The sequence below is a fragment of the Aquila chrysaetos genome, chromosome Z (assembly GCF_900496995.4).
Source record: "Aquila chrysaetos chrysaetos chromosome Z, bAquChr1.4, whole genome shotgun sequence".
In the NCBI taxonomy this organism is placed as follows: domain Eukaryota; kingdom Metazoa; phylum Chordata; class Aves; order Accipitriformes; family Accipitridae; genus Aquila; species Aquila chrysaetos.
This window is the reverse complement of record NC_044030.1, coordinates 28,022,899-28,046,128: the sequence shown is the minus strand read 5'-3', so window position 1 is coordinate 28,046,128 and position 23,230 is coordinate 28,022,899. Positions and strand designations below refer to the sequence as shown.

Here is a 23,230-nt window from a genome sequence, read left to right as displayed (position 1 = left end):
CCTAACATAAGCTGAACAAGTGTGTCTGTGATATTTACGTTATTAAAACCTTTGACATAACATCTACTGTGCTCTGCTATCTACTGCTATGTCTATTAATTTAACATTGCTATGACACAAGGTAAATGGGTAAACTTAGCCAATTCTAAATATTTGATCTCTCTTCTAATCATTGTGATGCTCCTCCTAAACTAGCAAGGGTAATCTTTAACAAGTCATAGGCTAGATTATAAATTGCAACAGCCTTTAGCATTAACTGTAATCTTACACCATGGCAATACTTCCTTCCTTCTCCACCCAAATAACCACTCCAGTGCAACTGAGTGCTGATAACTTCCTCAAAAGAGGAAGCTCCTGTTGCTCTGCCCCACAAGTTTTGTAATCTGCGCAATCACATTAAGCAGTAGAAACTGTAAGCTATGATCTCACAGCCCAAGACAGAACAAGAGAAGCAAGTTTACCAGTTTAGCTACTATACTGCATGTCCTTACTGTGATTAAGTGACTTGCTATATCCCACACAAACCACGTCAGAGCTGGAAACTGAATTCAGAGTTTTAGGCCACATTCCCAAACTTTATGGAAGATCAGTATTTAGTTCTTTCAAGGGAAGTTACCCATCTTGATATGAGCCCATTTATCAGGACACTCAACTAAATAGAGCAAGCATAAATTCAGTTGTTGTATTCTGCCCCTTTCCTCCTCTGCCTCAAAAGCCATGAAGTCTTGTATTTTTGGGAGGTGTAGTTTATTTTGCTTTATTTCCTGAATAGTTCTAAATAGTTATAGAGGATCATGTTCTTGAGTGATATACTTAGCCTCTACCTAGGTTAACAGCTGAATTTAAAGAATTAGATGAAACATGACCCATATGCCATAACCCTTTGCTGTAGCACTTGTTTAAAAATCTTGGAAGAGTCAATGAGTACAGTCCATGTAACCAGATGAAAAGGGCATACACAGCTATGTAAGAGTGACTTGCATAGCCAGTGCAACAAAAAGAAAGTTTACATTAACAAAGTAAAGCAAGTGCAGAGGATACCTTACTCATTAAAAATTTCCAGTCAATATTGAATGATATTTCAGTAACAGGCAATGTAGTTTAATATTCCCTGGTTAAGAGTGGCTAATTTGTATAGCATATCCATTGTGCTATACAAATACAGTTTTAAGAGCATGCAGTGTGCAAGTCAAAAGGAACAACTAAAGCAGTATTTTCCTACTTTTGATGCTTGCATACATATTCTTTGCTAGCTTTCAGCACTGTGTTCCTTGGAGTTGAGAAGCCTAGAACTCAGTCACTTAGAAATGACATAGCATACACAGAAGTAGTAAGAAAATAGGGTTTATTTTCAAATTTTATAGAAAAATGTTAACAAGAAAGCAGCTGGATAGCAACTTTCTGTATATATTCCAGATAGAAACTAAGGGACTTATATTAACAAATATTTAAATGCATGTTTGCATTTAAAACATGTCCATACTTGCACATTTCCCAAGTCTATCTACAGTCGAAATCCCCAACAAAGGCACTAGCCCAGATTATGTGCACATTAAAACAATTCCATTTTAAACATCCACAGTTCCCTTTAAAATACCAAGATACTTCTTTTCTCCCACTACAGTCTCACTTAGGTATTACTTTATAAGCAGGGGGAAATGGGGCTCACAGTCAGCCCAGTTCAGCTCATTTTCCCTGGGTTTTTTGGTTTGGTTTTTTTTGATCGAGTATTCCACCTTGTTTCACTTAAGCTATAAATTCGACATTTAAACTTAGACTGCAAATTTAAGAGTCACTTTTTTAGATTTACACAATAAAATACTAAAAAGTATGTTTAGTAAGTTAGAGAACACTACACACATTCACAAATATTTTAATTTGTTCAAGAACTGAATATGATCTTTTATATTAGGTAATGGTGTACAAGAACTTTGGTACAAGTGTTGTAACAGTGCTTATTCTTATTGGCTTCTTTGAAAAGCCCCTGATTTGCACATGATTTATGTGTGTATAGCAGACACCGTTTCTGAATCCTTTTGTGACAGGGCTGCACTTGCTGGTGGAGGCTTATACAACCATACTGCTATGACCACAAAGATGATTGTGATGATTTTGCAAGCAGCACCTGAATGAAAAGAATAGAAAAGTCCTTGTTGCAGTCACCTTCAGTAGCAGACAAAGAGTATTTTCAGTCATTTATAAAGGTTCACATGGTGAGTTACACTAAGATTTTTAAATTGATGCTGTGAATTTCAATATATATTACATGAACCGCAAAGGGCAAGTAAAGGCAGTCTTCCAACTGACTTCAGACCCCTCACCTGCCTGCCAGTTCTTGCTTGCAGCAGCTATTGCCATTACTGCAGTTCTGTATTTCTTCACCCCATCCTAGCCTGAAGTGCAAGCCTTCCTTATTTCTTGTTCCAGTACTGTTCTTCATTGCGTCAGTATTCTCTTTGCCACAAACTAAAACTCCCCATGTACAAACCTGTTAAGTATTCTCTCCTCAGCTAACTTAAAAGGTTGCTGCATTTACTCATCACTGGTACATAGTGGCATTTGTGAAACCGGGGGGGGGCGGGCAAGGAGAGGGGGAAAAGAGGAGGGATTGTATTTTATCACAAATATGCCTGAGAGATGATGAAACCTGAAGTTGTGGCTCCTGCTTTTTCAGTTTTAAGATTAGATGTTAGGAGTTCAGTTTACACACTGTAAATATCACAGGTGCTAGAAGACAGGACAGCAGTTATCACAAATGCAAGCTTAGCCTGCCTTCCCTCTCCCTGACATACATACCTCACACACTTGAAGGCAACAGATTGTTAAAACAAGTTGGGAAATTTTTTTACGAGTGTTCAGAGATATTTTCAAGATCTTGATATTAATTTAGGGAAAATAACTGAAATACAACAAGAGGAAGAAAGCTCCTCAGACCTTAAGCTGCCAATAGACCAAGCTAGATAAGACTGAAATGTGTGCCAATCCCTTAAAATTCGGTAAATAAAGCGTGACAATGAAAAAAGACTGAACAATAATACAAAATAGTTTTGCTCTTATTAAAAAAAGTTTCTAGGTCATTTTTAAGAGCCACTTAAAGTATCACGGAAGGAGCAAGACCACATTTTTATTGTTTATGAAAAAAATGTGGCTTTTTAAAAAAAAAAACAACACTGCTGCTAAAAAATAAAAGTTTAAGGTTCTATTTTAAAATAATTCCCATCTAGCAGTCAAGGTCAGTATATCTATTACCTTGTACATGTACTTAATATGACGAAGCCACTTACTTATGCCCATCAGCAGATAAGCCATTCTTTCATTGTCATAAACCCAACAGGCTCCTTTAGTTTTACATTCATTAATATCCCACAGAGTACAACTGTTGTCTATAGCAACACCAAACAAAATTGGTCCAGGAATAGTACCTAAAAAGTAGAGAAACACATCAGAACATTTGAGTTACTTGGAATAGTCTTACCCATTCTTAATGCATACAGTGAAATGCCAGGCTGGTGGGGAAGATAAAATGCGAGAGCCACACACTAAACATAACATTTTAATCAAAGTCATAGGGCTCATATTATATAGCAAGTGTGCCTCTTCCATTGCTTTCAATTAACAGGTAGGCTGCATAGAGTATCAGTTAATTCTTTATACAGCTCTCACTTTATCAAGCAAGAAGTTTTTTCAAAGACTTGAGCTGCTTGTAACTTCATTGGTTTTCATTGGAGAAGAAAAATGTGATTAAAAAATAGGGGGAAAAACAGCTAATCAAGGAAGCAGGATTTTAACTGAAGGAAAAGAAGTCCCTTTCCTCAGATCATATACACTAACCTGTTCCAAATGCAGAGAACTAAAATATTATATTAGTAAGTTAAATTATACTTTTTTTTCCATCCCTCAGATGTAGCTAAGCTTCTAGGAAAAATGAGTAATGTTTAAAATTATTGCTGTGTAGAATTTGCTAGATTTGTGTGATTTTTGTTACAGCAGTGCTTTATAAAGCACAAGGGGTTTGCATCCAGGTATAGCCAATTTTGTAATTAACACTCCAGGTACATCACTGCATGTCTGCCTAACTACTCAAGGCCTAAACTGTTCTTGAGCTAACAAGCAGCTATGTCCTCACTACAGCTCTTCTGTCTAGGACCCCTGTGTGATTCCTCAAGTCTACAGCATAAATATCTTGCTGGTAGTAATGCTGTTGGTTGCTGCCTTCTTCAGACACAGTCAGTACAGGCAGTGCAAAAAGTTCTCCTATCCTCTGCTGCACAGTGAAGTCAAGAGTTAAGACTCTGGCATAGATATCTGAAAGTAAAATGAAACAGAGAAGTCCTCATACAATACTTAACACTACCTCCCAGCTAATTTCTACCTGTGAGGTTTACTCTTGTTATGCTTTATTGGTAGAATGACTTAGATTAATTAGAGTTTCAATAGGTACAGCAAATCAGAACTCACACTGCTAGATATTTTATCTCAAATGGCAGGGAATGGTTGCAGTACTAAATATTGACATAAAAGTCTAATCAGGAACTGCCTTGACCCAGTCTTGAATTATATATGCCATTTAAAAAGCATACAAGACAAAAACAAGAGTTTAAAATGTGCCTGAGAAAATCCAAAGGAGTGGTGCAGAGAATACTTACATTTAGCTTTATAATTTATTTAAGGTGATTCACCTGTCTCACTGAGATCCCAGAGATGCTTAGATTTAGAATTTAACTAATACATTTCCCACATAAAACTCAGTAATTATTTATGCACATGTGTCTACAATTTCAATAAAGGCTAAAGTTAGTCAAAGGAATTGAAAGGGAAGGGAGAAGAGGGAAGACTCCACCTATGCATTCTAAAATATAGTGGCATGGCCAATAAGGATACAGCTGTATGAGACACTGTCAGTTTCTTTTAACTTCTGGAACTTGAGATGTCAACTACATGAAGCTGTTTTCTATTACATCACTTTTTCTTATCTCAACTTTCAGAACAGGCCTCCTCCTGGGGGAAGTGACAGCAGGTGCCTTTTGCTGAAAGAATGAGTTACCTGTATTTTGTTCATACCAATAAGAACAAGAAAGGCTAAAATGAGCATGCATGCTCTATTTGAAGAGGAATTTGAATCCAGATAGCATCTGCCTTGTAAGAAGTGTACTCTATAAGCCAATGACAGCCTGCTTCAAGCTCCTCTGAAAGCTTCTTAATGCATTATTTTTAAGTCTAGAAAAACAACAAATAAGTAGATTATTCAGAGGCAAATGTTTCAATAAGAAAGTCATACCCAGTAGTCGTAGAAACACTGACTGTACTCCAAGAGCAAATGAGCGCTGTTTATCTGGGACACACCTGTAAACAAGATTTGCAGTTTTAAGACTTGGTGAACAAGTTTTAATTGTTCCATTTCTCTGCTTTGCCCCCTCATTGAATATGCTTTGTCTTAATATATTCTTTTAACCTGTTAATTGCAGAGGGTTTTAGAAATCTAGTGTCCAAAACAACTAACCAAACAACTTCAAGAGGTGTTTTGACAAAAGATAGAAGCAACTCCAATAGCTCATCAAGGAATTTTAGATTGAACTAGTTTAACAAAAAAGTATAAATAAAAAGCTAGCTCACCAGCAGCACCTTGATATACTGTTGAACATTTTTTCCACAGAACAACAAAGGATTTAAGGACAGTGCTAGGATGCAATCCTGAGCTACTCTTCCTAAAGAAGCAGTACATGATTTGAGACTAGGCTTCAGCACAGCACAAGGTGTTGTATTTCCCATAACCTTTACATATAGTCACCTGACCTTACAATTAATCAGTTCTGGCCTATGCTATACAAATCAATATATTGATTTCATAACTAGCAGAATTTACTTCCTTACCTCCTACCCATTTCTTTCAGCTATTTCTCCAGAAAAAAAAAAGTTATCCTGACAGTGTCTTAAAGATACTACCATAAAGATTAAACACAACCAAACTTACTTAATTTATACAATTTAGTTTCAGCATTGTTTTCTTTAATAAACTGTATCTTTGAAGCACTGTCAGTGCTACAAAAGACAGTATTTAAATATTCAGGAGTTATTCCCTTGTTCTGGAGTATGTATGAGGATTAGCCATAGAAAAACATCCAAGATGAGCAGTTATCAGCAGTCACTGTTAGGATCCCCCTACCCATAAAGGCAAGTAAAAGAAGGAGAATGACTTTTGCATAGCATGGGTGGTTATTTCTAGCACTAGAACGCTATCACGAACATGTGGGTTTACACTTGAAGTTGCAAAGAATAGGCCCACTAAAAAGATATCAGAATATACTGTAGTAACTTACCTCACGTTTAGCTATTTAAATTAGGTTTTTGCACATTTAAACTGCTCTATGGTCCTCTCTTCCATAAAAACTGTTTCACCATTTCAGTTGAAGTATATAAGGATTCAAAATTCCTAATGCTATTGCTTAGATTTATCTAAACAAAACTACGTCAGCTCAGTTTTGAGGATAATGCAGCACTTCACATTATTCCGCCCTCACACTAATATGACAAGCTGTTAATTCCAGGTTTACCCAAACCCTGAACAGGAGGCTACTACAAAGCACTGCTGCAGTGTATCACTCTGCTCCCCAACCCCTGCCTAGAAAGTTGGAAAAAGAGCATCTAACCACATCAACCCAAAGCATCGTGTGTATAGTGTATGTATGCCTGTGCATCATAAACATTTTCCCTCTAGAAGTATTAGAGGTACAAGTCAGATTTCAACATACAGTGAAACAGGTCTACTTTCAGAATGAGGACAACATATTAAAAAAAAAAATGTATCTAGCTTTCATGCATATGAGTTTCAGCAATTTGAAAGACAGTCAAACCACTGGTTAACAGCCACATACATGCTGTCACATTGTATATTAATGACTACTATACATACAACAGCAATATTATATGAAAGGTGGTCTACAGCTCTTGGCAGTCTACAATTTTGCAAGTCAGAATTCTGAACTGAGACAGGAATCAAAAGCTGAGAATACGAGACTGATTGCTATTTTGTTCTTTTATTGGTACAACTTGAAATACTGACATTACCGATACACAGGCTAGTTGAATATTTTCTTCATCCAAGTATCTGGCACATTTATTTCTTTTTGCTTTGACTAAAACAGTCAGGAGCGCTCCCATAAAAGAGGGATTTTGCTACAAGTAGGAAACATTTTCTTTCTTTTTTTTTTTTTTTTTTTTTAATAGATTCAAACAGTATCTACTAACCAACTGTAATTACAGAGGTAGTGAACAGTGGTATGAAGCAGAAGGCAGTCAAGTACTGCCTGTTTATTACACAAAGTACTACAACAGCAAATCCTTTGCACATTGGTTTAAGTCCACATTTGAAAGCAAAACAAATTAGATTACTTCACTGATCTGAGTTTTCACAGGAATGCTACCTACTCCTCAGCCCAAAAAACATACCTGAGAATGGCCACAGTTGTTGGAGTAACAGCCATAAACGTAAAAACAACAGCAAAAAAGAAGAAGGTCAGGAATAAAGGTAAAAATTTGCATTGTGTTGGACATTTCCCAGGGACGGCTTCATAGAGAAAGTCTTCTGAACCATTTTCTCTTTCTGGTTTCCCAATACAGGAACAGTTGTGGTATGTCTACAAATAATTTATAAAACAAAATTTAGCTCCAAGAATTACACTAAGTGATACTAATATGGTGGATGTTCATTGGTTCTGCATCACACTGAATATAGGAATAAACCCTGATTTTACAGTACGGGAAACAGTCCATTTCCTGATGATCATATGACACTGTAACCCTCATTTTTAAAATTGGTTCAGCAGAACTTGACTGATCCAACTCGTGTCAGCAAAAGTGGTTTTGTGATCTAAAAAGACAGTGATAGTCTCCATTTCGTGTGGAGCAAGTTTTTAGGTACAAGCATAAAAAACTTAAAACTAAAGAAGATTTAGAGTTAGAGGCATGACCATATGCAGTACATAATATTATACAAAAACATTGACAGAGTAAGCCTTGAAATGCTAACTTTTGCAGTCAAATCTTACTACAAATCAATGAAGATAACACCAGTTACTGTATAAAATTAAGAACGGGCAAGTTACAGTGTTCAAAACAAGATTTTTTGTATTGATATATTTTCAAAATTTTTTATATCTATATATAATTTTCAAACAAATCACCTCTTTGAAAACATTGACACCCTCCATGGTGTTTATAAAGGTTGGACGAAGGGTGGAAATGTCCCTTTTCTCTTTCCCCACATGAGACTGGTTTCATCTGCGAAGTGTAACTCCTGAACAAGAGGTTGCCAAAAGCTGCAGTTCCCTTACAACAGAAGATATCTTACATAGTTCTCAAAAGTAATTTTTCCAATACTGAAATAAGCTGATGTTAATTATTACCTAGTTTATTAACCAAAAACTGCTGATTATGTCTGTACAATTCAAAAGCTATACTCCAAAGAACTTTGTCTTGACTACTAGAAACTGTTATTTGAACTGGGTTCATTCTTTAGATTCACATCTACTTGTACCACTATTTCCTCAAGCCTTATTCTTCAAGCTTAGATAATACATATCCAGTTACAACAGTAGCAGAACAAACTGGAAACCACAACAGTTCACGTTCTTCAGAGATGTTGGCAAGTCCCAGATCACCTAGCTTGAAAGCCTTGGCTATAAACAGGCTGGTCTTTACACTGGGCTATACTTGACAGGAAGAGAGGTGAGACTCAAGTAGGAAAGAACAGAAGCAATGTTGGACTGCTTTTGTAAGCAGGTGAACAAATGGAATAGTTTTCTGCTCTTTATTTAAAGCCACCCAAGTTTGTTTTCAAAGGAAAAAAAAAGTCAGTGAAGTGTGAAGTTTTCACAGCAAGTAGTCACTCTCCTACATTTTCTTCTAGATAATACCTCCTTTCATTTACCATTGTCTTATTCTGATATAAAAAGTCCCCAGAGGCACCCCCTGGTTCAGCTTGCCTACCTTTAGGATCTTGCTACACTCCTCCTTTATCCCTGCTCAAGAGTTTGTTGTACTAGTAGAGACAAGCACAGAAAGTCTCAGTACTGGTAAGGCTTGATAATAAACCAGCCACTTTCATGGTTTACCATTCCTACATCAGGGGCAACTGACATTCCAGGTTTGGAAACTCACAGAAGCAGGTTGCCTTGCATACAATAAACATTACATTGTGCTTAAAGTTCTAGATAAGAACTGCAGTTTAATGTCAAGTCAGTTGCCGATTTCTACTTTTCTGATTATCAATTCTATTTAAAGCACATTCAGGTTTAATGTATTTTCAGCATTAGAACATTTAGTAGAAGTAACATTTGCAACATGACACTGCACAAGTGAGAAACACACTGTGACTGACCAATAAACACCTACAATGGAAGAAGGCTCAGAAGACATGGAAAAGGCTGATGTGCCCATGAAGCTCACAGAACAATGCAGACTGTGAGTGACCACAGCTGTTGCAAAGAAAACCATGCAGAAAAGAAGCAGCTATGTCAGTTGAGTGGATCAACTGGTGGTGTAAATGTTTCTCCCTGAGTTCATTGATGGAGTGTGAAATTCTCCCTAAGTTAGCCAGACCAGCATGGGGGGAGTGTGGCTCAGCCCAACTGAGTATAAAAAACCAGATAACTAGCAGAAGAATTTCAAAGACAGCAATGGACTTGAGCTGTCTTAAACCCACGTACACCTTCCCAACAACTGGGGAGGCCCAGCGTTGTGATGGTGAGCACATTATAGAGACCAGTAATGGTAATCACGCTGGTATTGTGACTGAACTGTGTATTGCAGTTGCTATATTTTGCTAAGTGTAACCTAAATTTGTGTTGTGTTAGCAGAGTGATAGAAACTATACTGAAAAGTCAGAAATCCTGTGTACCATCAACTGTTATGAAGTAAGTAAATTTGATATTAAACATTACACCCTGCACAAGTGGAATATCTAAAAGCACCTGGTCAGAGTATTGGACTCTGACACATACCAACATTCATGCTACTTAGACACATGTTTCCAATCCACACCAATTTTTCTTGTAGTAACTACCACTTAGACTCAGAAATACTGTGATTTCCAGTCATACTAATGGAAGAATGTTTTCAATATAGAATGCATTTTGCAGGAAACCAGAACAGACCATGACAGCTATCTTTGCAGCACAAAGTACCTTTTTCATGTTGTTAAAAAGATGTGATGCACATCCTGCGAAACAGGGCGAAAAGTACTGGACTTCATCTCTGCCACAAACTGGGTAGTATATAGAGCGCAAACATCTGCAGTTAGCATTGCATGGTGCTGTTAAGTTATATAGCGTGCCTGTTCTGAAAGGTAAAGTTAATAGGCTTTTAATAAAGTAATTTAAAACCAGCAGATATGTAAATAAGTAATGCAGTATTTATAAGATAGTAAATCTCAAAATATTCAATTCAGGTGATTTATTCACTTAATTGTTTAAAAATAAGCCATGTTCCTAGCAGTTAAAACTCTAGAGGGAATTCCCATCTATTCTGTACATAGTTATTTTTCTGCTATTCTTTCTTCCACAGATTATTCCTCCAATTTCCATTCACAAAACAGATGGCAAAATTCTGTGTCTCAACCCAATTCTTATCTTATACCATCTCCTTCCTCCCCCACACACATTTGAATTTGTTCAGTTTACAGTTTTAAGAACAAATGCAACAAAATTAAAAACAGTATTTGGCATTGTTTATTCTACTGATCATATACCAAGCTTTTTTCCCTCTTTTGGATTCAAGTCCAGTTGCAAACCCACTGCAGTTTTACTATTTTTAACACTGCTATGCAGACATCTAGATTGTTCCAGCACCAAGATGACTGCATGTGCTAAATGCAGAGTGCCATGACATACAAACACAATCTTATCACGCCAAAAAGGACTGTGAAGATTTTCTCTAGCTGCTTAGGCAATAACTAATGAAGAGCAGAGTTTAATTTAACACTTGCTTACTACAACTACTCTCAATTTAGGCATTTACTTCCAGTATAGGCCATAGTATGGTTGTATTTGAAGTAATCCCACTATATTATTAGTATGAAAAATCAGTTTGGGATCTGGGGGGACCTTCTTAAGATATACGTGCAATGAATAAAAACACCCTTTGATTTTCTAATAGTAGTGCATTAATAAGTAAAGAAGCTTCACTGGTTAAGAGTTCAGCCGGCTGAAACCAGGATACTGACACTGCCAGTAGATTAAATATTGTACTGTAAACTGAAAGTTCCAGATTCATTACCTAAAAGGCAGGTTTCTTCAAGAAAATTTAAGATGGTCACAAAGACTAAGAGGAGAAATCATTTATCTAGGAATTAAGCTCACTACTTACATAGAATTCAAACTGCACATGGAATATTAGGGACATCATAACTACCTATATATCTCATTTGGTTGTAATACAGTTGAACCCTACTAGGTTACATTAGTTCATTGTTCATACATAGAAGAATCAAAGTTAGTTTGCTCTGGCTTAAAGCACTACAGTGCACCATAAGCAAATTCACTAATGACAGGTTTGTTCATACAGTGCCTTGTTAGCCTATGAGGCATGTCAAGCCTAGAAGTATTTAATCAATTCAGTGGCAACATTTGTCCTGTTTATATGTGCAGATAATGTCTCTCTTCCCTGACCCACAAAGAGGGACTGAACCTTTAGTTATGCATGGTCAGAGAAAAATACTAAAATACAGAAGAATACACTTTAGTGTACATAGGGTCTCATGACATGGAACTTCTTGTTCTAACATCACTTTTCTAAAGAAGCCTAGCAGACGAGGCCATTAAATCGTCTTTAAAAGCTCTATAGGTTGGGTATTCTTTCACAGCAAAGCAGAACAAGGAGACCCAGAGCCATGTGGGAATTAGCATAACTAGAGAAATAGTCGCTGCATTTTTGTAACTTCAAGATTTCAAGAAAATACTGGACAAAAGAATTTGGCAAAAACAATTCTTTGAAGTGTTTACTAGACAAAGTAAACCACTTTAGTTCTGCTTATAGGCTAATTTAGTAATAAACTGTTACTATAGACAGTATACTTTGTTCATTAATATATGATCTCAAAAGTGATCCTGTACTCGTGGTTCTGGTACTAAGTTTCCAAAAGCTTTCCCCACCCCACCACCTCCAGAGTATTTTTCAACAGAAAGAGAATGCTTGCCATGAAGGACGACTTAAAAATCTCCACAAAAAATGAATCTGCATCAATTTCCAAGTCAACTGTCATAGCATTCTCATAATTTATTCTTTCAGAAGCATTTGCTCAACAGCACAAGCAGGATTCAGACACTTGCTATTCTTCCACAAACTTATAAATTTGTTAAAGGTACTACTACATATTTTAGTTGCTTATTCCTTCATGGAAAGTAGTTTCAGAACTGGCACTATACTAGTGCCACTAATTATTATGATGCAGGTCACATGTCCAACAAACTACAGTCCAATATGTAACAGTGAATTACATAAAACTAAACCATTTTTTTATAATGGATACGGAGTGGAGAGAGTTATTTCATGATTGGTTAACTCCAAGTTACCTCCAAGTTACTGTAGATAAGAGGTCTTCAGCAACAGTTAAACTACATAACTGCTGAAGTTACAGTTAACTTGTATTTAATAGTTTTGTGTATTTAACTTAGGATGAAAATCAGTTCTGCTGTACCTTTTGTCAGCTGCTCATTATCATAGGACCTGGTATAGAAATATGGGTAGCTGCATATACTATTTTCTATACAACCTCTTCAGTATTCAATTGCTACATACAGATTCTTTTGCTCAATATGTAACCAGAAACTTTTCACAACCAAATTCTACATTCTAGTTTCCACAGTTCTGAGGTGTCCACAGTAATCTTACAGCTAGCATTTTTTCAGACACTGAAGCAAAGCCATGTTTTAAGTGTTAAATGTCAACATTGGCCTTTCAATATACTGTCAATTGATAAAGCAAGAAGCAGAATGAGTCATAACTTGGGTTTTAAGAATTTATTTTTTTCTTTCCCAGTCACCAAGTGTATGAAATTTGGTTTATTCATTTTGTATGCCTTCTGGAAAAGGAAATACAAATGAATGGTTAAGGTATCATGGCATTAAATTTCTACTCTGTTAGAGAACTGGAAGCCTGACTGCCTTCAATCAGTACTGCCTCCAAGCCCTCTGAATTTCTGTTCCGTTCACCTAGGGTTATCTATTTTACTGTTTTCACATTTACCTAAATGAGGCCTGAAAAATATCTGTTTAGTCTTTCATGTCACTCTTTTGCATTTTGGGGAAAATTTTCTAATATTTGTCAGTTATGTTTATGTCAATGATACCCTTAAAGGACCTAGGAAAATTAGTAGCTTTCACATTCTGATATTTGTGCACTTAGTTGCCTCCATGAGTAAGATGTGATTTTCCTGCGTTCTTGTATTTGTTGTACGCTCTTTCTAAGACAGTCAAAAAGCATGGCAAATACCAAGTGAAGAAACCATATAAGCCTAACTGTTGATTAGATGGTAATACTTCTAGGAAAAAATGATAAACAACTTGCATGTGCATTAGAGGCTACAAAACCAATTTCTTCCCCAACCTATCTTCTGCATTTTCATGGTGCACTTCATGCTATTGTGTCAGTGAAGTGCAAAGATCGTCTTCCCCAAACTATTTAGATTCAAATGCCTTTTTATGCATTGGAGCATAACTTACAGACTCTGCTTTTGTACAAGATAGTAGCACCTAACCCTTTTCTAAAACAGAGGACTTGGGAACACAACAAAAAATTATTGGTAAGTTGTTCACCCAGTTGCACAGCATGCTGCTCATGCTTATGATTTTTTCAAATGGCAGCTAGCAGTCCCTAGCTACCAGCCTCCTACAGCTATTTTGCACAGCAGCATCTGGCTCTTTGGCAGACCCTCAAACAGCTGGAGTTGCTTCTGGCTCTGTCAATTCATGCTAGAGTAACCAACCACTTGAAAGCACTGCTTTGGCACAGCTAGCTGCCTTCCTCCTGCTTTTAAACAATGCTCATGCTACAGAGATGTGTACTATTTAAAACTATGAGAATTGAAACACTATAATCTTAAAGTTAATTCCTTAACAAGGCGTGACTGGGCATTTTATACAACATAGTGCCTATGGTGGTGATTTGGTCGCATGCATTCAATGCTGAAGTTTTAAAAGTGGACCTAGAAATCCATTCTCTAAAGAATGCTTATCCTTGCACATATTTAATCTTGCCTCATTTTTATTTTCACTTTTCTGACTTTTTTCCTGCTGCCATATTGGTTTCCAGAGTAAGCTTTTTTACAGCAACAGGAAGAACATTCATCATAGAATTTCTAATACAAGTACTACAAATATCTAAAAATGAGTGATAGACTGCATTCTCATTAGGAATGGGAATTGTGTTGGTTGAGGGAAAGAAAAGTACATATAGTTTAGAGAAGCCTTTCTTATACATGTTAGCCAAATATATTTTGAATTATGTTTCGGTTAACCATGTTACTCCACCCATTTTATTGTTCAACTTGGGTCACTGAGCTACGCTCTCTTTGCATTAAATTCCTACCTCTATCAGCCAATTTACCAGGAAAAAATTAAAGCCTCCTTTGTAAACGGAGGCTAGATGTGCTAGAACCTGATGCTACAATAATGGCTTCATATTTCTAGAGAAAAAATTTGCAGTTTAAGTTGCAGTTCACCTCAGTTTTGTCTCAAAATTGTTGCACACAGCAGACTCCCTCCGGGAAAAAACTGCCCAGATTGTCAAGAGCTGGTTAATAAAACAAGATTCAAAAGACACACTACTTCTACAGAGATACAAAATTAGGTGTAGTCAATACTATGGCTACTACACCTACAGCTAGGAATTTTTTGTTGAACAGGACCAGGCTGCTCAGAACATTTTGCAGGCAATGTATCATTACATTTTCTTAATCGTCTATTACATAAAGATTCCAAGAACAGGGTTTTAGAGTTCCATAAAACATTTCAGTTTCACACAACAAGGCAAAATATGACATTTTTAAAGGTTTTGTATTCTGTGATGTAGCTTACTTATTTTAAACATTAACACCAAACCCAAGAGTGCATTAAAATATATTTACCCATTATATGTTTCAGAGACACCTGCGAAAGGTTCGTTCCCACATTTAGCAAATAAAAACACTGTGTTTAATATTAGGGCCACTGAACAAGTGCCTATCATGAACTTGATTATGCTTTTGCAATCCATTTTGCACTTGGAAACCAAGATGCCACTTATGATTTGGCCTAGTGCTGCTGCTGGAATTAATACAAGCCCTAGAGGAAAACAAGACACCAGCAATTACACAAAAATGCAAGATATAATTAGTGAAGCAATTTAGAGTGCAATTTAATGTTAAGAAAAAAAAAAAAATTACAACAGTTACCTGTATCTTAAGATGCAGTCCATGTAATGTCATTTTCAAAACACCCTACCAGAATCTGTTGGCATGAGTAATTTATTCTACCCTTACAATCTCTTTAGCCTTTGCAGAAGTTAAATTTGACAAGGTAATTTATAGTTGTCCAAAACCCAAGTTCAACATAGCAAAGCCAGATTACTTAAGAGTACTATGTACTAGGCAGGAATCTCTGAACACCAGTAGGCCACTTCATGAAAATGGAAAATGCTCTTTCATTGCTTCCATGTTTTTTCCACATGTCTACGTTCTTTGTTATACATTTGTGTTATGAACTTTTTAATAACAGAACATAAGCACTATTATACAAGAGACAGCACAAGATACAATAACGAACCTACAGAAAGATTTTTAAAAGTCTAGATCAGTGGGTCACTTTTGCTGTCATGGTCCATAGAGTCCATAATGTTGTATCCTCTTTGCACTGTTAGGACTCCAGAAACATAACTGAGCATTTTTAAATCGCTAATCTACAATACAACACAGAAATCAGTGTAACTTGCACTAACCCAAGACAGCTAATTTTAGAGACAGTTCATCTACAGTGGCAGAACTGCACAGGCCACAGACGGCCATAGTCAAAGGTAGTTTAAATAGTTAACATGGACACTGGCAACACTTAGATTAGCTAGCTCAACATTAGTTCAAGTACAGCCAACTTTCAATGTTAGTGTAGGCATTTCTTTAAAGCTGTAGATTTGATTAACACTATGAATATTTTCCTTCTCAAATTAAAAGAAATTCAGACAAAGTCTACAGACAAAAAAGGAACATTCAGTTTTCTACTTCACTGCTGATTACTGTTCAACAATTGAGCATGTATTCCAATGTATTTCTATGTAAAACTTGCAAATGCTTTGTTTTGAAGCAACAATGTCTGAATAGTGATAGTACTATCTAGTATCACCCAGAGGAGTAAATCATTCAGAAAGTCTCTCCCAAAGGTATTTCTGTTGGAGAAAGAGCACTTCAACTAGCATATGCATATATTGCAGCACTATACAGCTGAAGTAATTTAGCAAGACATGTTCCAGAAATACGAAGTCTGCCATATTGCAAGCATCTGTTGGCCTACCTGCCTTGATCTGGTTGCTGTTCTTCAGAAGTAATTGTGCCAGAGTTAATCATGTGACCCTACCTAGTGCAGCTCTTCCATCAGATTTTTCTATTTATTGCTCAAATACTCAGCTTTTCTTAGCCTTTCCCTGTTCTACCCATTACTTCTGTGTATCAGTGACAGTAAGCCAACTATAGAAGCAGTTACACAATAGTTTCATAATGTATCCTTATTAGTCATTTTATTGCAAGCTCACTATAAAGTTATGGTGGAATTGAAGAAGGGAAAGGCCAAGTCAACCCCTTGCAGTAAGCACTGCTTTTTATTCCAGCTGCCCTTCATGTTGCTTCCTTTAGCAGGTCCTAAGGCTTAATGCTCCTTCAGCCAATTTTAAATGAAGAAAAATTAAATGTTTTTCACCAAGAACAAGAAAGGAATAAATTACAATTTCAGCAGCACTCAGAATTCTCATTCTACTTTGAATATGAGTATCAAGTCTTCTGAACCTACAGACTACGAGTAGATTTGCACCCATAATGATTTAAGTACTAAGGTTTTCATAGGGCAGGCAAGAATAATATAAAAAGACTGTTTCTGCTGTGAAAACTGCATTTCATGTAAGTATATTCACAAATATCTCAAACACAAGATGCCTATATAAGCTTCCACCTATAATGTTGACATGTCCAGCACAATATATTTAAGATTTAAAAATGAAAAGCCACATTACCTCCAAGAGTTGCTGAAAAACTTGATGTCTTTCCAAACTGATTTTCTATAAACTTTGGTAGAAATGTGGCAAAGCCAGTGGCAACTAAAGCTTCTGAAGAACTGGCTATTACTAGACTCATAAGCACTGGATTCTTCAACAGTATCTATGGGGGGAAATTAGCATAACACTCAGGAAATTATTTCATTGTAGTACCATATAAACTAGAAGTCACTGTATTTGTAAGCAGATACTCTCATACAGAACTTCACTAATATGCTTTTCTTCCTTTAACAATCTTAAGCATCAACAAAATGAACATATATTAAATTATCAGTAGCACTGGAAACTTCCCTATGGCAACATGATAAAGAAGCAATTGCCTTTCTAAACACTTGTGTATTACCTGAAAAAGAATTCAATTTCTCAGAATACATCAGTTTTAGCAAATTCAAGATTTTCTTACCAGAAGAGCCATGGGAAAGTCTTTAAAACTTTTTCCAATATTCTTGGTCTCAACAAGCACCTCACTTCCATCATTATGAGTTTCAGAGATTTTTTCAGCCTGTATTTTTGCTGTTCCTATAAATGGGCATATTTATTGACAATGGAAATACTGAATACCTGTGCTCTTAGCCTTAAAGTCAGAAAAAGCATCAAAGTAAGTGTTTCCTTTCCTTGGGAAAACTAGCTCAGACATTGTAAGTTGTCTTGAATATTTTATTGGTACGGATCCATAAAAAGATCAATAAGGTATCGCTGTGAAAAGAATTTGGCTGAAAGCATCATGCTTCCATTGGAAGGCTTTGGCTGTAAGAAGATATTATCAAGGATATCCTAAGAATTTCAGGCTGTCCTGAAGCCCCTTCAATTTCCTATTTTTTTTTAAATCATCCTCACATTCTCCCCAGTTCCCTACTTCATTGTTCCTTTTCCTCCATCATTTCTCTTTCCACATAAGCATAGTAAATTCCTTTAGACACTCTTCCAAGGGACTCCTAGACAGCATCTGCCTGAACAGAAATTATATTAAAACTATTCTTTTTAGAAGACTGCTCTGGGATACTTTGATTCATGCTTTATTATTCCACTCAGAACAATAAAGCAATAGAGTCAAAGACAACAATGCATGAGTTAATGGAATTTCCTTATGATTCTTGGAGGGTAACATAGCAGCTTTAAATACACTCCTGGGTGCTTAGCTGCAAGCACCTTCCAAACTTTGAGGATCAGTTTCCATGCCTACCTGTTTCCAGTCCTACTGTACATCATTATGTACTCAAGATCAATCCTCTAGCCCATTCACCTTGTTTTAAAGGCTGCATATTGGAAACAAAGTATTTGTCATCAGCTTTTAGCCAAAGAGTTAACTGAGAAACAGAATCAAAGACAAATCACTCACTCAGTCCAGCAGTCTACAATCCCCTTAAGCATAAACAAATGTCTCTTCCAAAGTAGCCCATTATTGGTAAACATTTACCTGGTAGTTGTTTCGGAAAGCATGTAAATGGTATTATAAGGAGCCAAATTGCAAAAAAGCATGCAAGAAATGCTATCCACCATGCTCCAAGCCAACGTGGGTCATCTTGATCTATCTTGGTACTGGAAGAATAATTTGGAAAAAGCAGGTTTACTATTCATAAATTCAAATCAGCAGTTTCAGATGTCAGGTTGTTTTTTCTTTTTTAATACTGATTTAACAGAAAGCCTTTGAATATTGTAATTTTCTTGTTTTCTACATGTATTAAATTTATCATTTGCTTGTTTAAAGCACATTCATCAGGTCTATTGTAATAATATTCCATTCTACCAAACATAGCTTTCAACTCATTAGTGAAATTCATTCTGATTTAAAGGCCACTATTTGGCCCTGATTTCAAGATCCTGTAGCATTATAAAGATACTGGAAAAGCTGTTTTTAGAAAAAAATCTTCATAATAAATGAGTTATATGAAAGCCAATACAGCAGTTCAGAATGCCGTTGCATTGATCCGAAGTCCCTAAAACACAGGAAATAAAAGTGTAAATTAAGTTGTTGGTTTGGACAGTAGTACAATTTATAACATTATTTTTTGAATAGTGGACTATAATTCAACTGGTAGATTTTCTAGCAAGCTCTTCCACAGGAGGTAAGCAGCAGTATCCTACCCCTCATATCCCACCTTAGGGAAATTTGTTGCACAAGAAATCAATAGTTGCAATCTAACCCTAAATGGGCGACTAATCAGAAGACAAAGCATTTTATGTTAATCAGCTATTCACTGTGAGAAGTAACTCACTTGCTAGAAGCCCTTGTGAATATAACTTGTAACCAAGTTAAAGAAGCTGTAGAAAATACAGTATTTTCCAGACAAAAACTCTTTCTCCTTGTCATCTGGAGGAAAGCTGAAGATTTTTAATAAGAATTATTAGGAAAAGAAAATAGAAAGCAAAAGACTAAGTTATATCTTGCCTTTCTGGGATCTGGATATCAATATAAACATTAAGTAGCTGGCCTCCTAAGACATAGCCAATAGCAGGACCCAGCAGTGACATGGCATAGCCAATTCCTAGAAGAGAAAATACATCAAGTTCACCATACATTTTTAAAGCTTTCTTTCAAAAAAAATTCCTAAATCAACTACAGACCAAATGCTTTCTGTAATTCAGCCTGTTCTTTCACTGTCATTACTTCAACTACATGTAGAAGACAAAATTCGTACTTGTCCCTCAACAGGAAAATTTGAAGCTCTCATTAAAAGCTGCAACTCAGAAGTCCAGCAAAAGACACTTCACTGACAGCATCTTTATGCATTGTTATTTTGTGTATCTTGTGCCTACAATCACAAGCCAGCTTATGAAAAAGTTTCTTATGTGAGGTTGTTAAGAGCATCAGTTTTTAATAGTACATGCCCACAACCTTTAAGAACCTACTTATTTATATTTTTATTTTGAGTCTTAAGATGGTTTTCAGATCTGCCAAGACCAGAAGCCAGGGTTCCATTAAAACTTTTGACTGGAGTAATATCTGCCACTTGAGTTCATTTAGAACTCAATCATATGCGCTTCAATTTATTGATATGATCCTTAAAATATAAAGCCAGGGCTTTTAACAGCTCCTGACAGTTCTTCCAAAAAAAAAAAAAAAAACCACACCAAAAAACCCCATAAAACCCACAAAGAAACACACAACCCCAAACAAAAAGTTATAGGTGTACTTATATCCTACTAAAGAGCACTCTTAGGTCTATCCATTTTTTTGGCCTTAGGACAAGATTTTCTTGACGTCACAATAGTCTCCCTGGCCTACTATCCAGATTTCTGTGGCACTTTAGCACTGCTGGCAGGAACACTGTCTCTGCAGATTAAGGCTTGCAACTGATAGTAACTAGATCTGTCTAATTGGCAAGACATGCATCCTTACTGCTGATATTCTATCCTTTTGCACAGGTTGAAGAATTTGGATTTCTCATTTGTTTCCAGAGTGCCTGGATCCTGAGTATTTAGTATTATTTTGCTCTGTTTAGACAGCAAGAAAGAATGAGGGGCACATTGGGAGCAGTGCAGGATGGGCAAGGGACACAGAAGGGGACACTGAAGTATCAGTAAGTCAAAACAAATACTGAGTTGACATATTGCAGGTTTTCCTGCATATTGGAAATAATGACATGCTCATAAGATCCTTCTGAGTTAAGTCCACTTTCATCCTACAGAACTTCAAACCTAGCTTAGAAGGTGCCTATTTCCTCCAGCAGACCATTCAGTTTAAATTACTATTTGGAATTACTTAAGTTTTCACTGGCTTTAGATGTAGATGCCTCAGTTCAACAAGAGCACAGTCCTCATGAAAATGCACCCAGTATCAGAAGAGAAAGAAACTACCAGCTTATGAGTTGCAATCTTATAGTCCAAGATGCTAGCAGCTATTTACAGACACTAAGAGAAAGTTTCAGGGTTTGTTTTTTTTTTTTGCTGCCCTGCACAAGCCTTCTTACATTAGGCAAAGCAACACAATGTATTTAAAATCCCCAATACATTGCATAAAAGCAAGAAAAAGAATTAAGGCTTAATGTAGCTACCTGTCCACTCACTTTTGTTCTAGTTTTGTTACATTAGGCAGTATACACTGTTCTTCTGAACTCAGGTCTTTTCTGAAGATTGCATAAGAATTAATTTATTGTATTGGTCTGTTATGTTTTAAGTATGAACACTCACATCATTCTCCTGAGTTTTCAGGCCACTTCTTGACCCTCTAATAATGCAGACAGCCCTAATTCTGCTCTATTTATTTCACTGGCCTCAGAAAAGTCTAATATGTCTAATATATCTAATATATAGGAAGAGTCTAATAATCTCCTCTCTCAATATAAAGAAACAGCAAAAATAAAAGCTTTCTTTGTTATTTAAGATTTAACATATGCAACTATTCTATTTGTTGGCATCAAACGGAATGGCTTGCCTGAAACAATTAAGCAAGAATTGTATGCAAATAGATGATGATCTCAATTTTGCCCCCTAAAATATTGAATTAGTCTGGAAAACAGTCAATGAACCTGAGATGCTTTGAATTCCCCCTGAGAGTTACCAGTATAGCTAACATACTTTTATCAGCTTACACCTAAAATGGGGAAAATAGCAAAACATCTTCATGCCCATAGAAAACACAGTTAGACTGCAATGACCTTGGCAGTAAAAATGCACATAACCCAGAGACTGCTGACTGGAAAGATTAAAAACCACTGTTAAGAATTAGTATTCCTTAGCTTTTAAACAGCTCCACAGTAAAACAAACACATTCTCCATGATTCTAGGCAATCCTTTTGCTTTCAATTAAGGAAAGATACTTCCAGTATTTCCTTCTGAAGTGCCATATTTTTATGTGGCTGAAGAACTGCACTGATCACATAATGCATAGGAGTGTCCCTGCACTGATGGGATTGCCTACTGTTAGAATGCAAGTAAATAAAACTGCTGAAGGATACAGTAAGGTCTGGCTACTGACCTGATATAGGGTAGTCTTCAGCACCTGTGACACTACAAAGCAAATTTTTGCTACAACTTATTCTGTTGATAACAGGCAGACTACATTAACCATTTAATCACTATCAGTTACTGACATGAAAAAACAGCAGGAGAGGTGCACAAAGTAGCCTTACCATGCTCTGCAAAATAACTATTGAAAAGACTTGACACTTACAGCAGACTAATACCTAACTTGCACAGTAACTGATACAGAAACACTTTATGCACATAAGTAAACAATGACAACACTGATTTAATAAGAGGAATTCATAAAAGCATTTGGAAGGCATTGCAGTCTGATCTATCCAGACAATGTGTTATAAACAGTTTTAAAAGTTACCTATATAAAGGGAAGACTTGTGTTTTGGGACACTGTCATCAATAAAAGCTGTCCCCAAAGTATATAGTGGAGTTCCTCCAACTCCCAGCAGCAGCTGCCCCAGGATAAAGACATACAGATAGTTGGGAAGTGAAGACTTTGTGCTGGCACTGCAAGTGAAGTTAGCAGAGCTTGTTCCTGGAATTTGACATGTGTCTGAAAGACAGAGACAGAAAGACTTTAAAATTCTGTTACCAAGTTCATCACAGTCCAACTGAAGAAAAACCTGTGCTGAAAGCTAAACTACATATGAAGTGTTGTTAGTACCGGGCTCCCATTTTAATTTTCAGGCCTCCTAATATACCCTATATGACAGTGCCCTAACCTTCTGTATCATATCCCTCAAAAGAAATACTATCATGGCTTGGTTTTTGTTTCATTACCAGGGAGGAAAGGTGGATGAAATAGGCTTATTAAAACATTTTGGCTTGCTGAAAGCCTTATTAACAAGATGTATGAAAGAAAAAAAAAAAAACAAAACCAAAACAAAACAACAACAACAAAACAACCACAAAACTGCCAAATGGTCATTCTACAGGTTAATGAATACTCTTAGGTAACAGACATTTCATTTTGTTCTTGTACCTTATAACGATTCTGAGGAGCACTAACAACAACTTCCACTCT

General features: G+C 36.4%; 1 protein-coding gene across 1 annotated transcript in view; it reads right to left on the bottom strand.

Moving 5' to 3' along the window:
- Positions 1 to 1,328: 1,328 nt before the first annotated feature.
- Positions 1,329 to 23,230, bottom strand: part of SLCO4C1 (solute carrier organic anion transporter family member 4C1) — a 34,360-nt gene continuing 12,458 nt past the window's right edge. The window contains exons 3-13 of the mRNA XM_030005762.2: positions 22,565 to 22,759; positions 19,676 to 19,772; positions 18,704 to 18,825; positions 17,690 to 17,805; positions 17,245 to 17,389; positions 15,119 to 15,314; positions 10,182 to 10,335; positions 7,447 to 7,634; positions 5,279 to 5,343; positions 3,285 to 3,422; positions 1,329 to 2,125 (exon numbers count right to left, since the gene is read on the bottom strand). Of these exons, the coding sequence (XP_029861622.1) occupies positions 2,001 to 2,125; positions 3,285 to 3,422; positions 5,279 to 5,343; positions 7,447 to 7,634; positions 10,182 to 10,335; positions 15,119 to 15,314; positions 17,245 to 17,389; positions 17,690 to 17,805; positions 18,704 to 18,825; positions 19,676 to 19,772; positions 22,565 to 22,759 (1,541 nt within the window). The 3' untranslated portion in view covers positions 1,329 to 2,000. The remainder of the gene's footprint in view (positions 2,126 to 3,284; positions 3,423 to 5,278; positions 5,344 to 7,446; positions 7,635 to 10,181; positions 10,336 to 15,118; positions 15,315 to 17,244; positions 17,390 to 17,689; positions 17,806 to 18,703; positions 18,826 to 19,675; positions 19,773 to 22,564; positions 22,760 to 23,230) is intronic.